General features: G+C 38.7%; 1 protein-coding gene across 7 annotated transcripts in view; it reads left to right on the top strand.

Annotated features, from left to right (window-relative positions):
- The window catches only part of epha7 (eph receptor A7), a 93699-nt gene that overhangs the window by 55200 nt on the left and 19928 nt on the right, over positions 1–18571 (top strand). For 4 of the 7 annotated variants that reach the window (XR_010911229.1, XM_067481951.1, XM_067481954.1 and 1 more), the window contains exons 6-9: positions 10744–10868; positions 12944–13112; positions 15895–16039; positions 17798–17853. Coding sequence is in view for 5 of the 7 variants with exons in the window: in XM_067481951.1 (XP_067338052.1) it covers positions 10744–10868; positions 12944–13112; positions 15895–16039; positions 17798–17853 (495 nt within the window). In the remaining 2 variants the exon portion in view is untranslated. The remainder of the gene's footprint in view (positions 1–10743; positions 10869–12943; positions 13113–15894; positions 16040–17797; positions 17854–18571) is intronic. The other 3 variants (XR_010911230.1, XM_067481953.1, XM_067481952.1) reach the window with 1 other exon arrangement.

The following is an 18571-nucleotide window of genomic DNA, read 5'->3' as shown; positions in this document are numbered from 1 at the left end:
TTTTTATGACTTCATCAAACTGTCCAGGCTATGAATTCTGCCGATTTCAGGAAATTAAGCAATTAGGAATGAGGATATCAGGCTGTACATCAAGCAGCCAGGCTGTTCGGAGGATTTACTAAGATTGAGTGGGTTTAGATGGAAAAGGGGCCCGTGAAGAAAACCAAGGTTTGTGTGCAGGCTCAGAGCTTCCCTCTGTTCGTGATTCTGTCATTTCTTTCTAGCAACCTCCCAGAAACAAGTAAGCATCTCAAAGTGTTTAGCGCTGACACACCACGCCACCTCACATCCCATTACATCCTGCACACATGTTAGCCTGCTGTGTATAGTCCCAATAATTAGGATTGGCAGAGTAAGTCAACAAATGTGCTTATTTGGCAGCTGGGATGTTTATTACAAACAACTGGGCCATGTGTTTTTAGTGTGAACGGTTAAGGATTTTAAATCAAGAGGCTCAGTTTTATGTCTGAGGTAAATACACAGTTTTGGCCCAATCAAGCTGCAGCACACATTCAGTTTATGTCCCATGTCATTGTTCTTTGACTCACATTGCTGTTTCGCATCTGTCCAGCTAATCATTATGAACTTCTACAGTGTGACCTGGTTTCTGCCAGACAGAGGAGGAAATTATGCTTTAAACCTGGCATTAAAAATACACTGTACAGTTTAACTGACTGCTTACATTCTGTGTTACCTGTGGCAATTGGAATAAAGCTCAGAGAGAACTGCTGTGGCTTTACTGCACTATACAGCATGTAGTCAAATGTGTCCCAGGGCACCTCAGAATTTGGCTTGAGCCTTTAAATTTGAATGAGTCCAGCCAGATTATACCTACACAGCAAAATGAGGAGAGTCTGGCTCGCTCTGTGCATAACAATTTGCCCTTTTGCAATTTTGGTCTGTCCTAACCAGTGGACAACATTTTTGTTGACACAGTGATTATGTCTTCTGTAAGTTCCATAAATGGTCATAGCATGTGATTCACATTATTTTCATACTCACTCATTCATTCAGCTTTTTTCTTTCTCATCTGTCTGTTAGCTGTTGTATATACATAGTCACTGGAATCTTGAGTCCGTTTCAACAGTTCTTACTAATTTGAAAATATATATTGTGGTTGGAGCCTAACTACGCTACAGATTTTTTTAAAAGGCTGTATTATGCATAGACTAGTTAGTTAACTAAATAACTAAGTAGTTTTCAACAATTTACAAAAAACCTGGTCACCAGTCATATAATGGGCCTTGAAGAAGTACCTCTCCAGTGTTTAAATCACATAGAATATACATACGTTTGTCTAGCTTTTTTTAAAATCGGTTCAGAAGAACAACACCACGATTGATTCACTAACTAATTAACTCCTTACACCTCACTTTGCTCTTCCTGTATACTTGTTTTCTGGTTAAAATGTCAAACAGCAGTTCAAATAACATGGCACTGATAATCATTTCAATGTTTTAAAGTTATTACAGGTGGTTGTTGGCGTGTCTGTTTTCTGCATGTTGGTGGAGAAACAGGATTCTTACCAATGTCTCTAGCCAAAGATCATCTATAGGCAGTAAGAGGTATCACTCTTACACACAGACTTACTGTCTGTGTATTTCTTACATCAGTTCAAAATTTCCTGTAGTTAAAATCCTCAATTTCAATATTTCAATTCTGAATCCGAGCCTTCAGTGTTAGAAAATAAAACGTATAAAAGTTCATAGGCTGAGTACACACATACAATACAAATACATATGTAATACAATAAATAAGCAAATTCCCTGTTCAACCAAAAACACGATTAAAATCTTAATTGGCCAACTTATTAAAGCCGGACGCTGGGCCGAGCAAAGTGTGAGCTATGGATGTAATAGGAGAGCTAGCGGGTGTGATTACATACTTAATGGACATCCAAAACCCAAATGCAAGTTTCATTATGCACTGATGTTCATTTGTAGGACTGCCAGGATATATTTTAAAAGGTCCAAAGAAAGTCTCTGCCTTGAAAGTCTCAAACAGAGTCTCGAACAAAGACGTGCTATTTTGAACACTTAGGACTTTATTGCAAAAATTTCTTTTCCAAAAAAGTCTTGATACATTTTTTTGCAATATTATGTCAAAAATACAATCATTCAGACTTTCAATATTATCCTCAAAGATTTACTGCTTGTTTGGATATAAAACTACATGCACAACATAATGTTTCTTTGTTTCCTGCCTTTCTGCATTGAGACTTATTGAAACTGGTGAAAACATCTTTCTCCAAAAATCAGTAAAATGCAAAAAATCAACACCAAAAAAACTAAACCCTTCAGTTCTGTCTTGCAGAACAGAGGACTTTTCATTCGTGTCTATTTGTGAAAGATGCAATTTAGTGGCCATTGTGAACGGGGCAATCATTTCACCATCACTGGCATTTGATCATGTAAATGTAGGCCACGTTACAATAGAGTTCACTAATCTTGCCCCGTGTGAGAGAAAATAAATATGGCTATTTCAGACCCAATTCTAGCTGACTTGGAGGAATCAGGGAGCGTGCTAAGAGCCTCTGATGATAGGCTGCCAGCCTTGCTCCTTAATTTGGACACTGACACAGGAAAGCTGAGTGCTTCCTCAATAAGCGGTGTCCCTGCTGGCTCAACAATTATGTAACAAAGCTGACCAATGATTTTTGCATCTGCTCCAGTACTGAATGGCATTTTGATATTATACAAGAACGTGCAATGTGGAACACCACTGAGGGTTAAAATGAACTCCCTGTTAGTAGGCAGTGGAGGGGCATTCATGCACAGTATGCCTTGTGTGTGCATGTCAATGTAGCATGAATGCAATTTCCCCAACCCACCTTCTACTGTGATTGTGACTCCTGGCTTCACAGCTGTGCACAAGGCTATACTTAAGCTGTTAGGTATTGTTGATGCACTCAGCAAATCACACACCAAAAGAAAAAAAAAAACATTTACTCGCTTGAGCGCAGGGACAATTCAAGGAGGGATTCTATTAACTGAAGAAATTCTCATTGACATCTAATGCGCGGCATTTATGACCAAACACATCCCACCATCATTTGATGGTGCACAGAAGAAGACATTTTCTGAGGCAAAGAGAACAGGAGTTAAACCTTTCTGTGTATTCAAAGCATAAATGTAAATATACTGTATGATAGTAGGACCCTGAACTCAAAAATAATAAGGGGACATGTGTTTTAATAATTAACTCATCACCACTTATAGAATTTATATGGGCTTATAGAACATAAAAGATCCAGACTAGGTCTCCTTCAAATCTAGCCTAGCTAATTGCTTTAAAACAGAGCCGCCTTTAACCTCCCTGCATGTTCACTAAAAGGTGTGCCTGCCTCGACCGGTATTGTTATGCAGTGAGCGCTCCGTCCTCTGCCAAGTTCTTTAAAACTCTATTTTCAAACACACTTGGTTCAAGGGTATTTCATACACTTCCATCAGAAGTGTGGTGAATAGAAATCATCAGACTATCAGAATGTTCCAGGAATAATACAGCTAGTCTTTGATGGGAGGACACGGTGCAGTTTTAAAAATGTCTGGCCAAAATCCACATGAGCCTTCCACTGGCAAGTTTGTAAAAGAATGATATTGATCAGGTTGGATAATATAGATTCCTAAAAAGTTTTAAATTGATCATTGATTTAATTTGTCCCCACGAGTAATAACTTTATCACTGATGACAAAAGCTTCGAGATTCAAGGTTCAATAACTTTATTGATCCCATAGGGAAATTATGTCACCTTGTTACAGATGCTCTCTGTGTGAAAGCAGAAATTAAGGAAAAGAACATCCACCAAACCGGGACAATAAACAAATACAAACTACTGATCAACCATTTCTTCATTTCTTTTTACTCCATCTAGGGGAGTAAAAAGAAATGAAACAAAAATGCTAAATGAAATAAAAACAACAGTAGTTGTCAATTTGGGGATGAGTTAAACAGTTTAATGGCCAGTAAGAGAAAGGGGGGGAGTTAATGCAAGTTAAAGCAAGGATCCCTGCATGAAATCAAAAGCATTACTAACTGCATCAGTCCCTTTTTTCTTCCTGCTTGTCTCTGAGCACAGATGACATGGCACTTAAGTGGCAGCAGCTAGTGAAAGTGGTCCTATGCAGTCTATCAATTCCACTGGCGAGACTGTACTCTCAGTCCAAATTAGTGGACTCTACTAGAAAATTCTCTGGAAACCTGCAATTACAAATTTTACACGAGGTAAAACTAAACTGTTATGTTTTATTAACATGGACCTTTTATTGGATGCAGTATACTAATCAAGTTTACATAAGTAGACTTAACTTAAAATCACCAGATTGTCCTTCCTTCTGTATTTCTTGATTTAAAGAGTTAGTTCATTCACCATCAAGTCACTCATCAGTCATCATTTCAAGTTTCAAATACTTTAAGTTAAAATTACTAAACTAAATAGCCTTAAAAACATAAAAGAGATATATTGATAAAAACAAAATTATTAATTATTATTTAATTCCCCATAATTCCCACAGGAGGCCTTTGAGAGACTGAACTCTCACACCAACTTTGACAGTTCCCCTCACATTCACAAGAGCGTGGGTTTATTATTGTCCCCCTCTCACTCTTCTGTGACTCACTGAATATAAGTTCAAACAGTTACTAAAGGGAATTTGGCTTTCAATTCAAGTATGCTCAATGTACAATACATTGCTCAGTGAGTGGATGAGTGGTCTTCAGAGTTACACTGCAGCCAATTTCAGTCTGGTCAGGTAGAGGCTAACACCCCCCTTAAACACACAGGCACACACCTTTGTACCAACATGCAAAGGATTTGCAGCTGTAAGAACAGTGTCACATTGTCTTAAGATACAATCTTTATCTTCTGAGCAGGTGAAGATAAATCAGGGAAAATCTTATAAAGAGCAGATGACTAGGATCAGCCAGGAGTGGAGATCAGAGGAGGATGGACATCTGTATTCATTGTCCAAAGAAGCTCAGGAAACTGTAAAAACTAACTTTACAGATACTCACTGTGACTAATAACTGACCATTAAGAACTTTGGAACATTACGACTTAAAGTTAGGATACTGTAGGTCAAATGTCTCAGGATACGTCCTGGCCTTGTAGTTTAAGGGAGGTCTGAGTTTCACCATTGAAAATCGTGTTTTTTTGGAGCCTTCGTAATACTAGGGATTAAACATCTGGAGTTTGCAACCTCCTCTGCTTCAATTTATACCAGTCATTTCTCATCTACGTGTCCCTACTTAAGGGAAATGTAATACTAAATGCACCTTTGACTTCATGTCTTATCATCCCCTCAAAAGAAATATTTATATCCACAACAGGTATTTGCCATTTTTAGGGTAATATGTAGAGATCAGTTCTAAAATGTCAATTGTTTCTAAGCTGCCAACATTTAACAGCAGTCACTTTCTGCTCTGATATGGGAGTCACAACATCAAGTCGAAGTAATCTTGATTATGTCATAACTTGTTAGTGTCAACCCAGCCTCAGACCAAAGTGTCACCAGTCTCTTTTCACAGGCTGCTGGAGATGATGTGTTTAAAAGCCCAAACTCTAACAACCAGTCTCCTCTGTAAATATTCAGCTCTGCCACGATGAAAGGGGAACTGAATCTAAATCGGCCTGTACAATGTGTTGTTGTGCAAAATACATCAGTAGCCATAAGCCTATAAAATACTTGACACCATGTAGAGTAGTAGAGCCAGCTGGATTTTAAGGATTCAAAAAATATAGTGTCACTTTCTGTATTTTTAACCCTTTATAATTTGCTCAAACATGATCAGATTTTAATGTGTGTAGCAAAGTACTGTATATGAACTTGGACTGTGAGTTAAGTTAAAGGGTAAATTGTGTCACTTGTGTCATTCTGTGGTATGAAAATCAAGTGGGAATTGTCTTGTTGATGCATGTTTGTGTGTGTCTGTAACATGGTTTGAACAAACAGTTGTTCAAAAGGCTGGAAAGAGTGTTACATAAGACTTTCTAAAGACCTTGGAGCTGATTGTTGAACAGAGCATCCAACACAGGGGTTAAACTACTAACAGAAGACACTGATTCACATAATGTTGCCACACAACAAGTATCTACAACCCGATAATGTTCCATTATAAAAAAATAAGTGTAATCTTTGGCTTAATTCTTACATTTGTGTTTCTTTAGTTTTAGGACTTGCATGTAATCTGACCAGGTGTTAGCTGTCATTTATGCAGAAATAGAGAAAAATCTAAGAGGTTCATAAACCTTCGACTGTTACTGTACATTGTGTTAGCAGTTAAATTTCTAACAGAAAAGGTCTCCAGTATGTTCTACCACGGTTTCTAATGGATCCACGTCCACTGTTTGACAGTTTAAGGTAAATGTGCCGTTTATTTATGTGCCCATTTTGGGCCCAAAGGATGTTTCAATTTTTCTTCTTACAGAGACACTGAAATTTACAGTTTGGATTAAAAACATGTTACAAATCTTCAAAAAGCTGCTATTCACCAGCAATCTTGTGCACTTTAACACAGATGGTGCCTAGGCATTAAGATACGCAAGCATATGTTGAAAACAGCAGTAATTAATATGAGTTTATATCATTGGTGCGGTCCATGAAGCAAGCACAGAAGCAGAGAAAGATGCTTATGTAATAAACTACCTCCACTCTGCTTTTTGCCTCTGAGTGAAATCAGCTGGCTGAGTGAAAGGAGAGGATATTAAAAATGCACTGTCTAATGTATTCATAAGATATTCTAATGCATACCACGGCTGTGACTGGCTTCTGGATCAGTTAGTGTAACAGGAGACGATTTTCAGGGTCACTAACACATTTTCTAATATTGCAAAATGAATGCCCTAATGCTTTCCCAAACAGTGCTTTTGAAGACCACCATAGCAATTATACACTTTTCTGCCATGCTAAGCCCCACAGACATGTTAAAAGTCTGAGAGTGGCTGACTGGTTCTGGTCATAATCTCAAGTCAGACAGTAATGGCTGTCATGCTGTGCCACCTGAGTGGACAGACAGAGCCAGAGGAGCAGATTCTTCTTAGTTTAAACACTCAACTATGGTCTTCACCTGCAGCCCCGAGAAATTGAGAGCGACTGCTTTTCCATTCTGAAATTCACCTTCCTGCAACGATCATCTTTTAGCCCTCACTGATCTCATGATCTCTGTGGAAACACAGGGCACTGCGTCTCTCTCACCAGTGGCAGGGGGTGAGGAAGTGAAGGAGGGGGCGGGGACTGGGCTGAGTCACTGCTACCACAGCCACAGGCCAAAGGGGGGTAAATGGGGCAGATCTGATGCCTGAGTCTGCATCAAACTCTAGAGGGAGAAGAAGCTGTGTGGGAAAGTAGTTCATCATGCTGTGTGCTGGCTCTGTGTCTCAGGCAATATCACTGCTGCCACTTACGTTATGAGTAAAGTGCTCCATGCTAGTGCAGGGTTGATCAAACTCCGATGTCAGAGTTTTGACTATTTAACTATTTGTTTGCCATTTTTTGCCTGTTTTATCCAACCACTCTACCGTGGAATAAAGATAAACAGTCTCCATTCATTTTCATGGAAGTGTAATACTCAATTGACAATGTGCCACATTTATACTGACACACATTTTTATTTTTTTTAATAGTTTTTTTTCAATAGTGGAAGATAAAAAGTAGAAAAAGTCAAGAATGTGTACGTGATAAAATGCGTTTTCTGAATTTTGATGTAGGTTAATTGTAAATCAATGCATTTGTTCTTCTAACTTTTCCTAAAAAGAGCAAAACAGCAAAAATTATCAAATTACAGCACCAACAAAAGAGACACTTCATCATCTTGTATGCAGCATTTTGTCATTCAGTCATTTTTCCCATGTCATCACTTTAAAAAGAGCTTTGACACAGACTTAGACAATATTTTATACTTACTAAAGACTAAGTTGTTATAGATTTAATAACTTTTAATTACATACAAGCATATTATAAAAGAGCAAAACATTTTCTCAGTTCAGGTCATAAGCATAAAACAAACCATGCAACTCCATCCATCCTCTGAAGAGTTTAAATTTAAAGCCTAAACTAGCATTTCATCTGCACATGTAGGAAAAGACATCTGCAGGGGATGAAAGCAAATGTTAGATTAAAACAGTAAACACAGACAAGAAGCATCATTTAGTGCCCATAAACCCGAACTACAAGTAGAAGCGGGAAGAGAGAGAGGTCCATATTTCAAGGACACCGTCTGGAAGGGGGCAGAGAAAGCAGCCAAATTGGATGAAGTTAAGCTGCACTAACTGCTTGTTGTGACTCGGGAGAGAAAACTCAATCGTCCCTTTGACCGGCCAACTATGCTGAGAAAGGATACATTGTTCCTGTGTTTTGGGTGGATTATGAGGGGACATGTCACAACAGCAGGTTTTTGACAAGGTCTTGGGTGTCTGCTGTCGTGTTTATTACCGTCAGGAATGCTGATGAGACCTAATGAGATTTTAATCCAGTTGGAGTCATTAGCGGCAGGTCATCTTAAAACAATCTGAGGTCAAGCTGCATTAAGGCTACAGACGTCCACTCCCACTGGGTCACTGAACATGACACAGACACTTCACTGCTTCAGCAGCTTCTGCTTGTCCACGGAAAGGGAATGTGTCTCTTGTTTGAAGTTGTCCAGTATCAACAAAGGATTTCTCTGAAGAAAATAGCACACTACCAAATAGTAAACCTGTGTGAAATTGTAGAATTGCTCAAGACGAGATGATTAACTGATTGTACATTCACTTCCTAGTTAAAAGCACTTGGCTCATCCATAAAAGATTCAGGAAGCAAATCAAAGCACGGCTTCCAACGAGTGGCTTTTACCTTGGGGTTCAAGTCATTCCCAGGACGGTTTTTCAGACTTGCTAAGATGTATTAATTAATATGCTTTGCCCCAAGAGCAACATGAGTCATCACGATTTCACTATATGTTTGCAGAAAGGATGCATATATATAATGCATAGTTTTTGAAAGCGTTATCTCCTTTGGGTGAGGATTAGTAATCCAAAAAGCTTGTCTTCTTATTCTTCTCTAGGGTCTTTAAGAAAAGTGCTCTAAAATTGTTGGTAATTATAAATAAGATGATAAGGTGATGGAATGTATATAACAAGCAGTAAACACAGTGGCAGAATTAATTAGTAGCATTAGTGAAACACTCTTAAGATCTTACTAAAGCTTATACATGAGTGGTAGTATAAGAATTGGTATCAATACAGTCTGCTGTGCATTTTAGCTTCTGCTACACTCTGCTACGCTCTTAGGTTTTATCAAAATGAAATAAACAAAATGTGCAAATTTTGTAAATTAGGCAGAAATCATTGGAAATCTCTAATTATTTAGAATAGTGGATCAAAAATGTTCAGGAGTGTATGTCTCTGCACTTGTGCCAGTGCTGTTCTGTGACTCACAAGACTTCACAGGAAGCTTCAACAGCACCTCTCCACATTAAGATAAGTTTTATGACATATTTATAGTAAAATAAATAGTTAAAAAAAGTAAAATGTTTGCAACAATTTAACCAACTACCAATAAAAGTAATTTTAAATAATTATTCTAGAAATGTATTTTTATATGAAACACTATAATACAATGTATCAACTATATAGTACAGTTTGGTTTTCTTTGGAAAGAGGTTGAATATCATATTAAGGTAAAGTAGTTTTTTGTTTTTTTTTAAATCAACATACCAAATGAATGTGTAACCCAAATAAAAGAAAAGGTAACATCGTGCAGTTATTTATAGTATCTTTTCATCCTTCATCTCATTGTTTTGGTCTTACAGCCCACAGTTTTATCGTTTTGGTCCATCTTTACTTTGTCAGGATCTTCATCACAAACAGCAGTAGTCAGCACATTTCAGTGACAAGCTCTGATAAATCAGCATCCACGACATGCCCAGGTCCACATAAAGTTAGTTTCTAGGTTGTCAACACAGTGGAGCATTTCAACAGCTAAAGAAATAATACTGGTTAGAAGCAAATCTCAAAAAGTTTGATTTGCAATTGTCGGGTTGAACAAAAATCTCTAAGGAAATTATAATGTTGCTTTGTGACAACTAGATATGCAACTACTTGTTTAACCTTAGAGGCCCAAAAAATCTGATGCAACTATAAAGTTAGTGAGTGATTTGTAGTAGTTGTAACCTTATGAGCTGTCCTAGTCATAGCAATAGGGAGTAAAGCAGGTCTATCTCTTCCAGAAGAATGTTTTAAGCCTATGTTGAGACATTGTAGGGCTTAGGCACCATCACATGCTTTTGGTATTAATAAATAATGCATATTTTGGATGTTTAGCAAAATCAAATGTGGTAGCACTTATTTCCAGCAACCTGACACTGGAAATGAGTCATGCAAAGAGCCTGAGATAATTGTGTGCATAAGACTGATGTCAAAAGGTTACAGGTACTCTTCTCTCCCTCCAATAGTTCTGTCATCAGGGAGAGTAGGTGCCTGCTTGTTCCACTGGAAATGTTGGAATTAATTAAACTATATTGTCATTCATAATCTACATGTTCCAGTTTTCCACTGGCTGGAGTAACGCTATCTTCCGCTGTTTGCTCTGTAATTGAAATTTCGATCATGAGGCGTAAACATTTTGAAGCCTCCCTGTGAATATTCATCAGCTGGAGAGGGCCTCTGAGTGTTAGTTGAGGACTCGCTGCAGCTGATTTGTGACTGGCTGTGTGCATGTGAGTGCAGAGATGGTTTGCCCTCTACTTATTGACATGTTCTTGTCTAAACAGCTCCATCCCAGGTCAGCGAGGTCATCAAGGAGAAAGTGCAGCAGCGTAGCATCCAGCTCTCCTGGCAGGAGCCCCAGCAGCCCAATGGCGTCATCACAGAATATGAAATCAAATACTATGAAAAAGTGAGTTTCCAGGAGATTTGTTTGTCACTTTCTGAAACTCTTTCACCTCCATCTCTCACTTCACATTCACTTTTGCAGACTCTTCATTTTGTATTCTATCTGCATGACGCTGTTAGTGGAATTTATAAGATTCTTTTGTCTTATAATTGCAATAATGAATGAGATGCTTATAAGATTTTAATCAGGCTGTAGTCCTTCACAGCCGCACCCACGCACATGTTAGCACGCACACAATCCGTGGCTGCAGCACTGCCAGAATTAGCAATCTGTTATAGTTCCCTCCTTCACCCTTTTACATACATTATACGGCTGCTTCCCTGTGTTTTAAGTCTGAACACATCAGCTTTTTACAGCAAGGTTTAATGGAGCGAATTTAACCTGGCAAATCAAAGGCAGTGTAGCAGAGCTCTGATGCCAATCCTGCCGGCCACAGCTTCTTGCACACTGGCAAATCAGTCTCCTGTGTCACGTACTGTGGCTGTGGTCTGCCCAGCTGTAAAAGTGGAAAATTGGAAACAACGACTACACCCCTAACAGGCCTTTGGGATTTTGCAGAACAAAACATTTACAGATAAACACCAAAGTACACAACGCGTGCAGCATGTGCATTCAAATGGATTTCTTGATGTAGAAGTTGTTTATAGGTGTGTTTATGTTCTCTATGTTGCAAGACATGCTTAATGGTAATATATTGGAGTTTAAATGTGTGATCTGTGACCTATGGTCATTGTAAAGCATATATGAGAAAAATGTTCTGCAATGTTTAGTCCTAATTCTTCAGTTAGTTAATTCCCAAAAAGAAACTGACCCTCAAACTAAGGAAGTGTAGAAAAAACATCAGAGGAAGAAAAGCATCAGTTTAGCAGGAAACTATATTTTTAACTATACTTTGATAGAAATTATTACATTTTTTTTTCACTTCCCAGTGACAAAAAGTCTACAAAAATATGTTGGCACTTTACCATTTAAAAGCCACTGGGTGGCTTTAAATGTGCAACAGCAGGTCCTGAGTGTAATCAATGGTAGCTTGAAAATGATTAAAAAGCACCAAAGTAGGAGCAATTGGAATTAAATAGTAAATGGCACTTAAAGTTACAATATGCCACTTAAGCTAGTGCAAGCATGAGACTGGAAATCAGTCCACTCTGCTCTGCCCAGACTAAGGATCCCTTCAGAAATATCTGAAATTCTGATTGGCTAGAAAAGTGAGGCTCACTCAAAAACTTTTAGAAGTGTATATCTCTGCTCAATGCTGCTTAATGAGCTGGGTTTACAGACTAGCTTTGAATTAAGTTTGAATTGAGTTAAATAGTACTAAAAAAAAATCACCTGTAACCATAACTTACCTGCTCACACACTGTAGAATGCACCAAGGGCTACTAATTCTATATGACATTTCACACAGTTAACATCTGATAAAAGCTATTGGAGCAATCTTAATAGAGAATAAAAGCAATAGGAATTAAATGGTGAATGTATTTTTTTTTTTTTTTAGAAATTAGAAACAGTAGTTTGTATGACATGATTTACCTTATGTACAGATGAAATTACTGCTTTGGAAATGCACATTATTTTTAGAACAGTTGAATTTGAAGCTGCATTAACACCAATTGTGAACAGAAGCAGATTAGAAAACTAGGAAAATATAGTATTTAATACAAAAACAGGGAACTTTACAAATATAGTCCTGTCTCTTCTAAAAGATTGTTTTAATGAGGATGACTGCAGCTCATACTAAAAAATATTAGGGTCTACACATTTTTGAATAATATATATATATAGACCTAAAATTTAAATGGCTACTTAATTGAAATGGTTTCATGTTAAATCAAAACCCTGTGTATCCATGTGGATAGAACATTGTTAACTTACATTCATTGCATTTACAGTGTAGGTAATTACATCCTCTGAAGTATATCTGTAGTATTTAGTATAAATTGAAGTCATTAAGATAACAGCACTTCAATAGGACTCTATTAGCTAGACTCACACAGGAGACAGTTCTTGTTTTTTTTTTTTTTTTGCCAAAATAGTTAAAAATTCATTAAGGAATGAAAACTTGAATCTCTTTACAGGATCAGAAGGACCGGATCTACTCCACAGTAAGGTCCAAGTCCACATCAGCCACTGTGAATAACCTGAAGCCCAGCACAGCCTACGTGTTCCAGATCAGGGCCTTCACAGAGGCCGGGTACGGCACCTATGGCCCCAGACTGGAGATAACCACCAAAGAAGAGGCTACAGGTAGGAGGCTACACACAGGCTACGTATGCAAGTATATTTGTGTTTTACATTGTTACTGCTGCATGTGTGCAGAATATTTACATGTGACACGAATGTAAATAACACTCCCACTATGTGATTTGTTCTCAACAAATTTTGTCATTTAGGACAGATTTACAAGACAGGGAGTATGAACTGATGGTCCAGAATACGAGACACCTTAAACACAGTACAACAAAAATGATCTTGAAGATAATGTTCTTGAAGAGTTGTTCAACAAAAGAGATTTCACAGTATTTTTCTGATACTTTTAAAACAAATAACTTTTTTCGGACCCAAAACCATTATGACCCATCTTTTCCCTTTGTGGTTTACAATTACTTAGGGGACATTCATTCTTTTCCGTATTCATTGTGTTCTCTTTTCTCTTTTGCTCTTTTTCACTGATTCGGTTTATTTAACGTGTAGGTGGTTTGGGTGCAGCTTAGATAGTGAAGACAGAGGGAAGAAGATGTTTTCAGTACTGCACTAATAAGTGATCACTGGTGGGATCTAGAGCCTCAGTTTCATTTCAGTTTTTCACCTCGTCAGTCTTCATGTCCACATTACGTTAAATTTGTATGTGTTGAATCAAATACCCACAGACAGCGTTAACATGTCTTCAGATACACTGTTGATGACCACAGCAGTATCTCAGCACCACATTTTGGTCCAGGCATGCTACTCCAACCGAATGCACAAGCCATTAATGTTTCAAACTGATGTAGTAATAACTCAGTGAAATTATTTGCTTTCAAGCAAAGCAAACACAAATTGCTTTGAAAAAAATTCACGCAGCACAAGAACTAGCTACGGTAGTGTCATGAGGATAAACTCATTTTAATCTAATGAGTTACTTTAGCTGTGCCCTGAGTCTCACAGTGTGTAATTGTGAGTTCCGGTGAGCGGCGCTTATGTGAGCTGCTAAGGATCATAACACATGTAGAGCAGCACCATATGTCGATATTTGAAACATAGAGGTGTGGTTGAGGTCTTGTCTTAAATCAGCAACATCTAGCGGCCTTGGTAAATATGACAGGAACATGACTGGCAGTGTATGCGTCATTGTACGGAGGAGCTTGGTTTCCCATTTCAAACATTAGACTTTGGTGTTTTTTCAGTCAGTGTAATTTGTGTAGTTTTTTTAACCCACACCACAGTCAGGCTGCTTGTTTTTGTGCCTAAACTTAGCCTTAGGACATTTATTTTTATGTGTCAAAATCAAACCGCAGCATATAGCATTACTGTACAAGGTAACATGCAAACGTACTGGCCCATATCTGTGGCACTGATAACAAGAAATAATGGTCATTCCATAGCAATCTAAAGTGGATGTTATATTTTGGCAATAATATGGTGCTTTTAGACTGATTGTATTTATTTTCAGATGTATATTTTCAGTGTTATGTCTTTACATTATAATCAGGAGATGGTGAACTTAGGCAGCACGATGGGGGTAGTGATTAACTCTTGCTACCTCACAGCTCAAAGGTCCCGGTTCAAATCCGAGGCCAATTTAGCATAGAGACTGGAAGCAGGTGGGAACAATTAGCCTGGCTCTGAGCACAGTGATGACGTTAACCTACTAAAGTAAATCTGAAAAACTGACACATTGTATTTCCTTTGTTTAATCTGTACACAAGCAAAAACGCAAAACCACCTTTTAGTTTTTTCTTCTAGCCTGATTTGCTCTGTTGTTGATGGGTTTGGTATAGATCTTTCTACAGGCAATCTACCCGTCTACCAATGATGAGCAGCAAATAATTCCCTTTAATTAATAATTGCCTTTCATATTTCTGTTCGGTTAGCTTTAGTTCACCTTGTTGAAGGCTGACACGAGTGACCTGCAATTTTTTTATTTGTTGTATATACTTAAGTTTAAATCCACTGTCTGAATCTTAATGACCCACATTGGTCGTTGTTTCATTCATTTCCCTGTAGTCCCCACCATCCAACCTGCCCACCCAAATACCCCCCCACCAACCATACATCCAACATTTCTGCATAAAAGGATTCATTAATTACTCACACCACATGCAGATTGTGTCCTGTTAACAAGGTTACAAGTCTATGTTCCAGTCAACATGTCCTTGGCCAGCACCAAGAGCCTCTAGTCTCCTCTGTGACAACAGGGAGAACTGCAAGTGTTTAATATGACAGTGGACTACCCCCCCCCCCCCCCCCCACCCACCCCCCATACAGACAATTAGTGAGCTATTGAGGCCTGATTGAATTACAGTTGATCAAATATTGCTGCATTTTTTTATTCCCTTACCTCCTCACACAGCACTGCAAAAACAGTATTTATGCAGCATAGATCCACTTGATTTAAAATGCATGAATTTTTTCCCACAAACACCACTCACATTGACTTTATCCGATGCTATGATAAACCATTCATCTGAGCTATCGTCAGTTTGTCAACGCAAACAGTCTGAGCACTGTGAGAGCTCTGAATGGGAAGCAATCCAACCTGAATGTGTCTTTGTTTGAGATGAAGGGCATCGCCATCGCCGTCTGGGACTATTAAGCCCACTTTCTGAAACAGTAGAGCCATGTGTATAAGGACGGCTCAAAAATAGAAGTGTCCCTCCTCCACTCTCTCAGAGGGAAAGAGAGGAGGGGGGTTATCAATCTTCACGCCGCTCATTGGGCTCAATTATGTCCTGCAGATTTTAGTCTTTGATGTGCTGATGTTCACACTGAGCATTTCTGTCTTTCTGCATGTCTGTCCGTGTGTGTTTATGTGTGTCCGTCTCATCAGCTGCAATTGTCTCCAGCGAGCAGAACCCCGTCATCATCATAGCGGTGGTGGCCGTGGCGGGGACCATCATCCTGGTGTTCATGGTGTTCGGCTTCATCATTGGGAGAAGGTACGCTCTCGCGGGCCCCATTGACTCTCCGCTCCTGTGAGTCTGCGCTTGTCAATTAGCCTTTCTGTCACTCACAGGCCTCTCACGTCTGTGGAGTCGTCACACGCACACACACGTGCACCCATCATCTCGTGGCATGCTGTGCTAATGGGTTGTGATGCATATTTTTTTTTTTTTTTCTGGCCCCAACAAAAGTTGTTTCCTTTTTCTTTTTATTGCAAAGCCATTATGAGACAAATTGTCTAGAGTGAGAAACCTTTTGCTCTACATTGCTGTGTTACTTTGTGAAATGTTGAGTTCAAGTATGGCACTGCTTTTTGCACCACCACAAAGGCTCCTGACCATTGTCATTATCACCAGTTTCGGCTTTGGTTTTATATGCATGAATGTCATTTCATCAGTGCTTGTTTTTCATAGTGGGTTCATCAGAATTAGCCTCTCCTTGCCATGTTTATGTCAAAATTGTCAATCCAGAAAGTATGGATGTTATACACATACCACTGGAATCAGGGTTTTTATGTTTTATAACTTATCATATTCCCTTACTATCAGCAAATTTAAAATACTGTTTCTTCAGTATGGAGTTGATGTTGGTTAATGTGCAGACAGAAGCTCAGAACATTTTGCTCATATTCACAATTAGAGAAGGGTTTAAGGGAATTATTGAATTTGAATCCAGTCCTTGCCCGGATATCAAGAACATCAGTTTAGCAAACACCATTCAAACTCAAGTATTTCCCTTTGCAAATCCCTCATTTCAGGGTTTTCTTCCAGTGACATTCTCAATATTGACACACACAAATTACCTTGTAAATGTAGAGTCAATGTAGGTTGATGGTATATTTTTCTGACTTTTGTATTGGACATGGGATGAATAGCCTGACAAAAACCTTAACTCAAAATAATAATAAGAAGAGATGTTTATCCAGAAAAGGAATGTTGGTGCCAATCTGGACATATTTTGGATCAGTGTACAGCCCTTCTTTACTGAACTTTACTTTACTGAACATGTTTGTTCAGGCAGGAAGGTCTCAAAATGCTTGTGGTTTGTTAAGTTTAAGGCCAAAATTAGAAGGGCTATTTTATCTAGTGCCAAAATAGATTTTTCAGGAAAGTGACTGAAAAACACCACTAACACTAGTGTGCGAACCTTTAAATAAATAGCTACAAGCAGCACTACTAACACTTACTGATGCTACGCAGATGCAAAACCAAGACTGCCATGCAATCATCTCAATTCATTATAACGTTAATAACTTGATATTTTTAAACCACGACCTCCTATAATACTGTTTCAAAGTGTCTTTTAGAACAGAAACATTATCAGTAAACTAATGTAACATGCCAACACAGTGACAAATCATAGAGGCGTGTAAATAAAAACAGAAAGTAGTTCTAGTCATATATTTCCATCACCAGTAAGTGCATGTCAATCACTTAGGATTTATTCCACCCTCCCATGTCACTGCTTTTATTTTATTTTGCACTCCAGACCAGCCTTGTGCAGCAAATCACCTGCTTAAGAGAACCTTCAACACATTGATATGAAAAATTAATACTAGAGACATGTTAAGCAGTCCTTTACAGTGTATGCATTATTTGATATGTTACACGATTAGATACTTTTTTCCCAGGGCTAGGCTGCTGAGTTCACAGCTCCTGCTGCTCAGTTGGGTTCCTAAGAGATTTGTCATGCACAGCATTAGTTGCCGCATTAAAAATCTTGTAATTTAGGGCATTTATTTTTTCCGCACAATCAGTTGATTCTGCCTGTCTTCCTCTCCCCCCGTGCAGGCACTGCGGGTACAGCAAAGCAGATCAGGAGGGAGACGAGGAGCTCTACTTCCAGTGTAAGTGCCTGCATTTATCATCATCATCACACAGATATATATGTATATATGTGCAGTAGGTATATGTACACACACAGACAGAGACTTCTGCATACTGAACAGTGTTGCTGTAAACCCATTATCCCCCACAGGCATGACTCTTTTATCCCAGTTCATTTGATTTGAGTTGAGTTAACATCTGCTGATGATTGGCTAGACTCAATCTGTGGAGATGAAGAAGTCAGAAAACTACAAAAGCATGAATGTGACAGCTGTCAGGGAGGGAGTAAAGTGGTGACCCGTGAGGAAGGAGTGTTCTTTCAAACATGTAAAAGCCACAATTCAGATGGCTTCAGCAAGTGACATAGTTTCTGGTGTGCACACAGTTTGCTCTGTCATAGATGCTGTTTCTAGTTACCTTCTATCAGTGAGAGTTTTTTTTCACTGATCCACCACCCCTAATGATGCCCCTGGAGATACAGCTGCAGACAGCTTTCCAAAGTAGAGCCGTAATGATCTGCGCTGTAGGCAAACCGCTGATTTGGAAACAAAGGGTCAGGGGTGTCACAAAGCATACGGCTAAAGCAGAGACAGTGCCACTGAGCCCAGGTTGGCTACTACTAAGTATGTGACAGATACACCTCAGCTGCTCACAGGTTGCACCTGCGGAAGAAAAAAAACTAGGAGAAAATACAAACAAGACTAGTGTCAAGCTTAATGGAGGGCTTCGCTGTGCAGT

The sequence above is a fragment of the Channa argus genome, chromosome 17, assembly GCF_033026475.1.
Source record: "Channa argus isolate prfri chromosome 17, Channa argus male v1.0, whole genome shotgun sequence".
Lineage (NCBI taxonomy): Eukaryota > Metazoa > Chordata > Actinopteri > Anabantiformes > Channidae > Channa > Channa argus.
The sequence above is the reverse complement of the archived record's forward strand: the minus strand, read 5'-3'. Positions and strand labels throughout refer to the sequence as shown.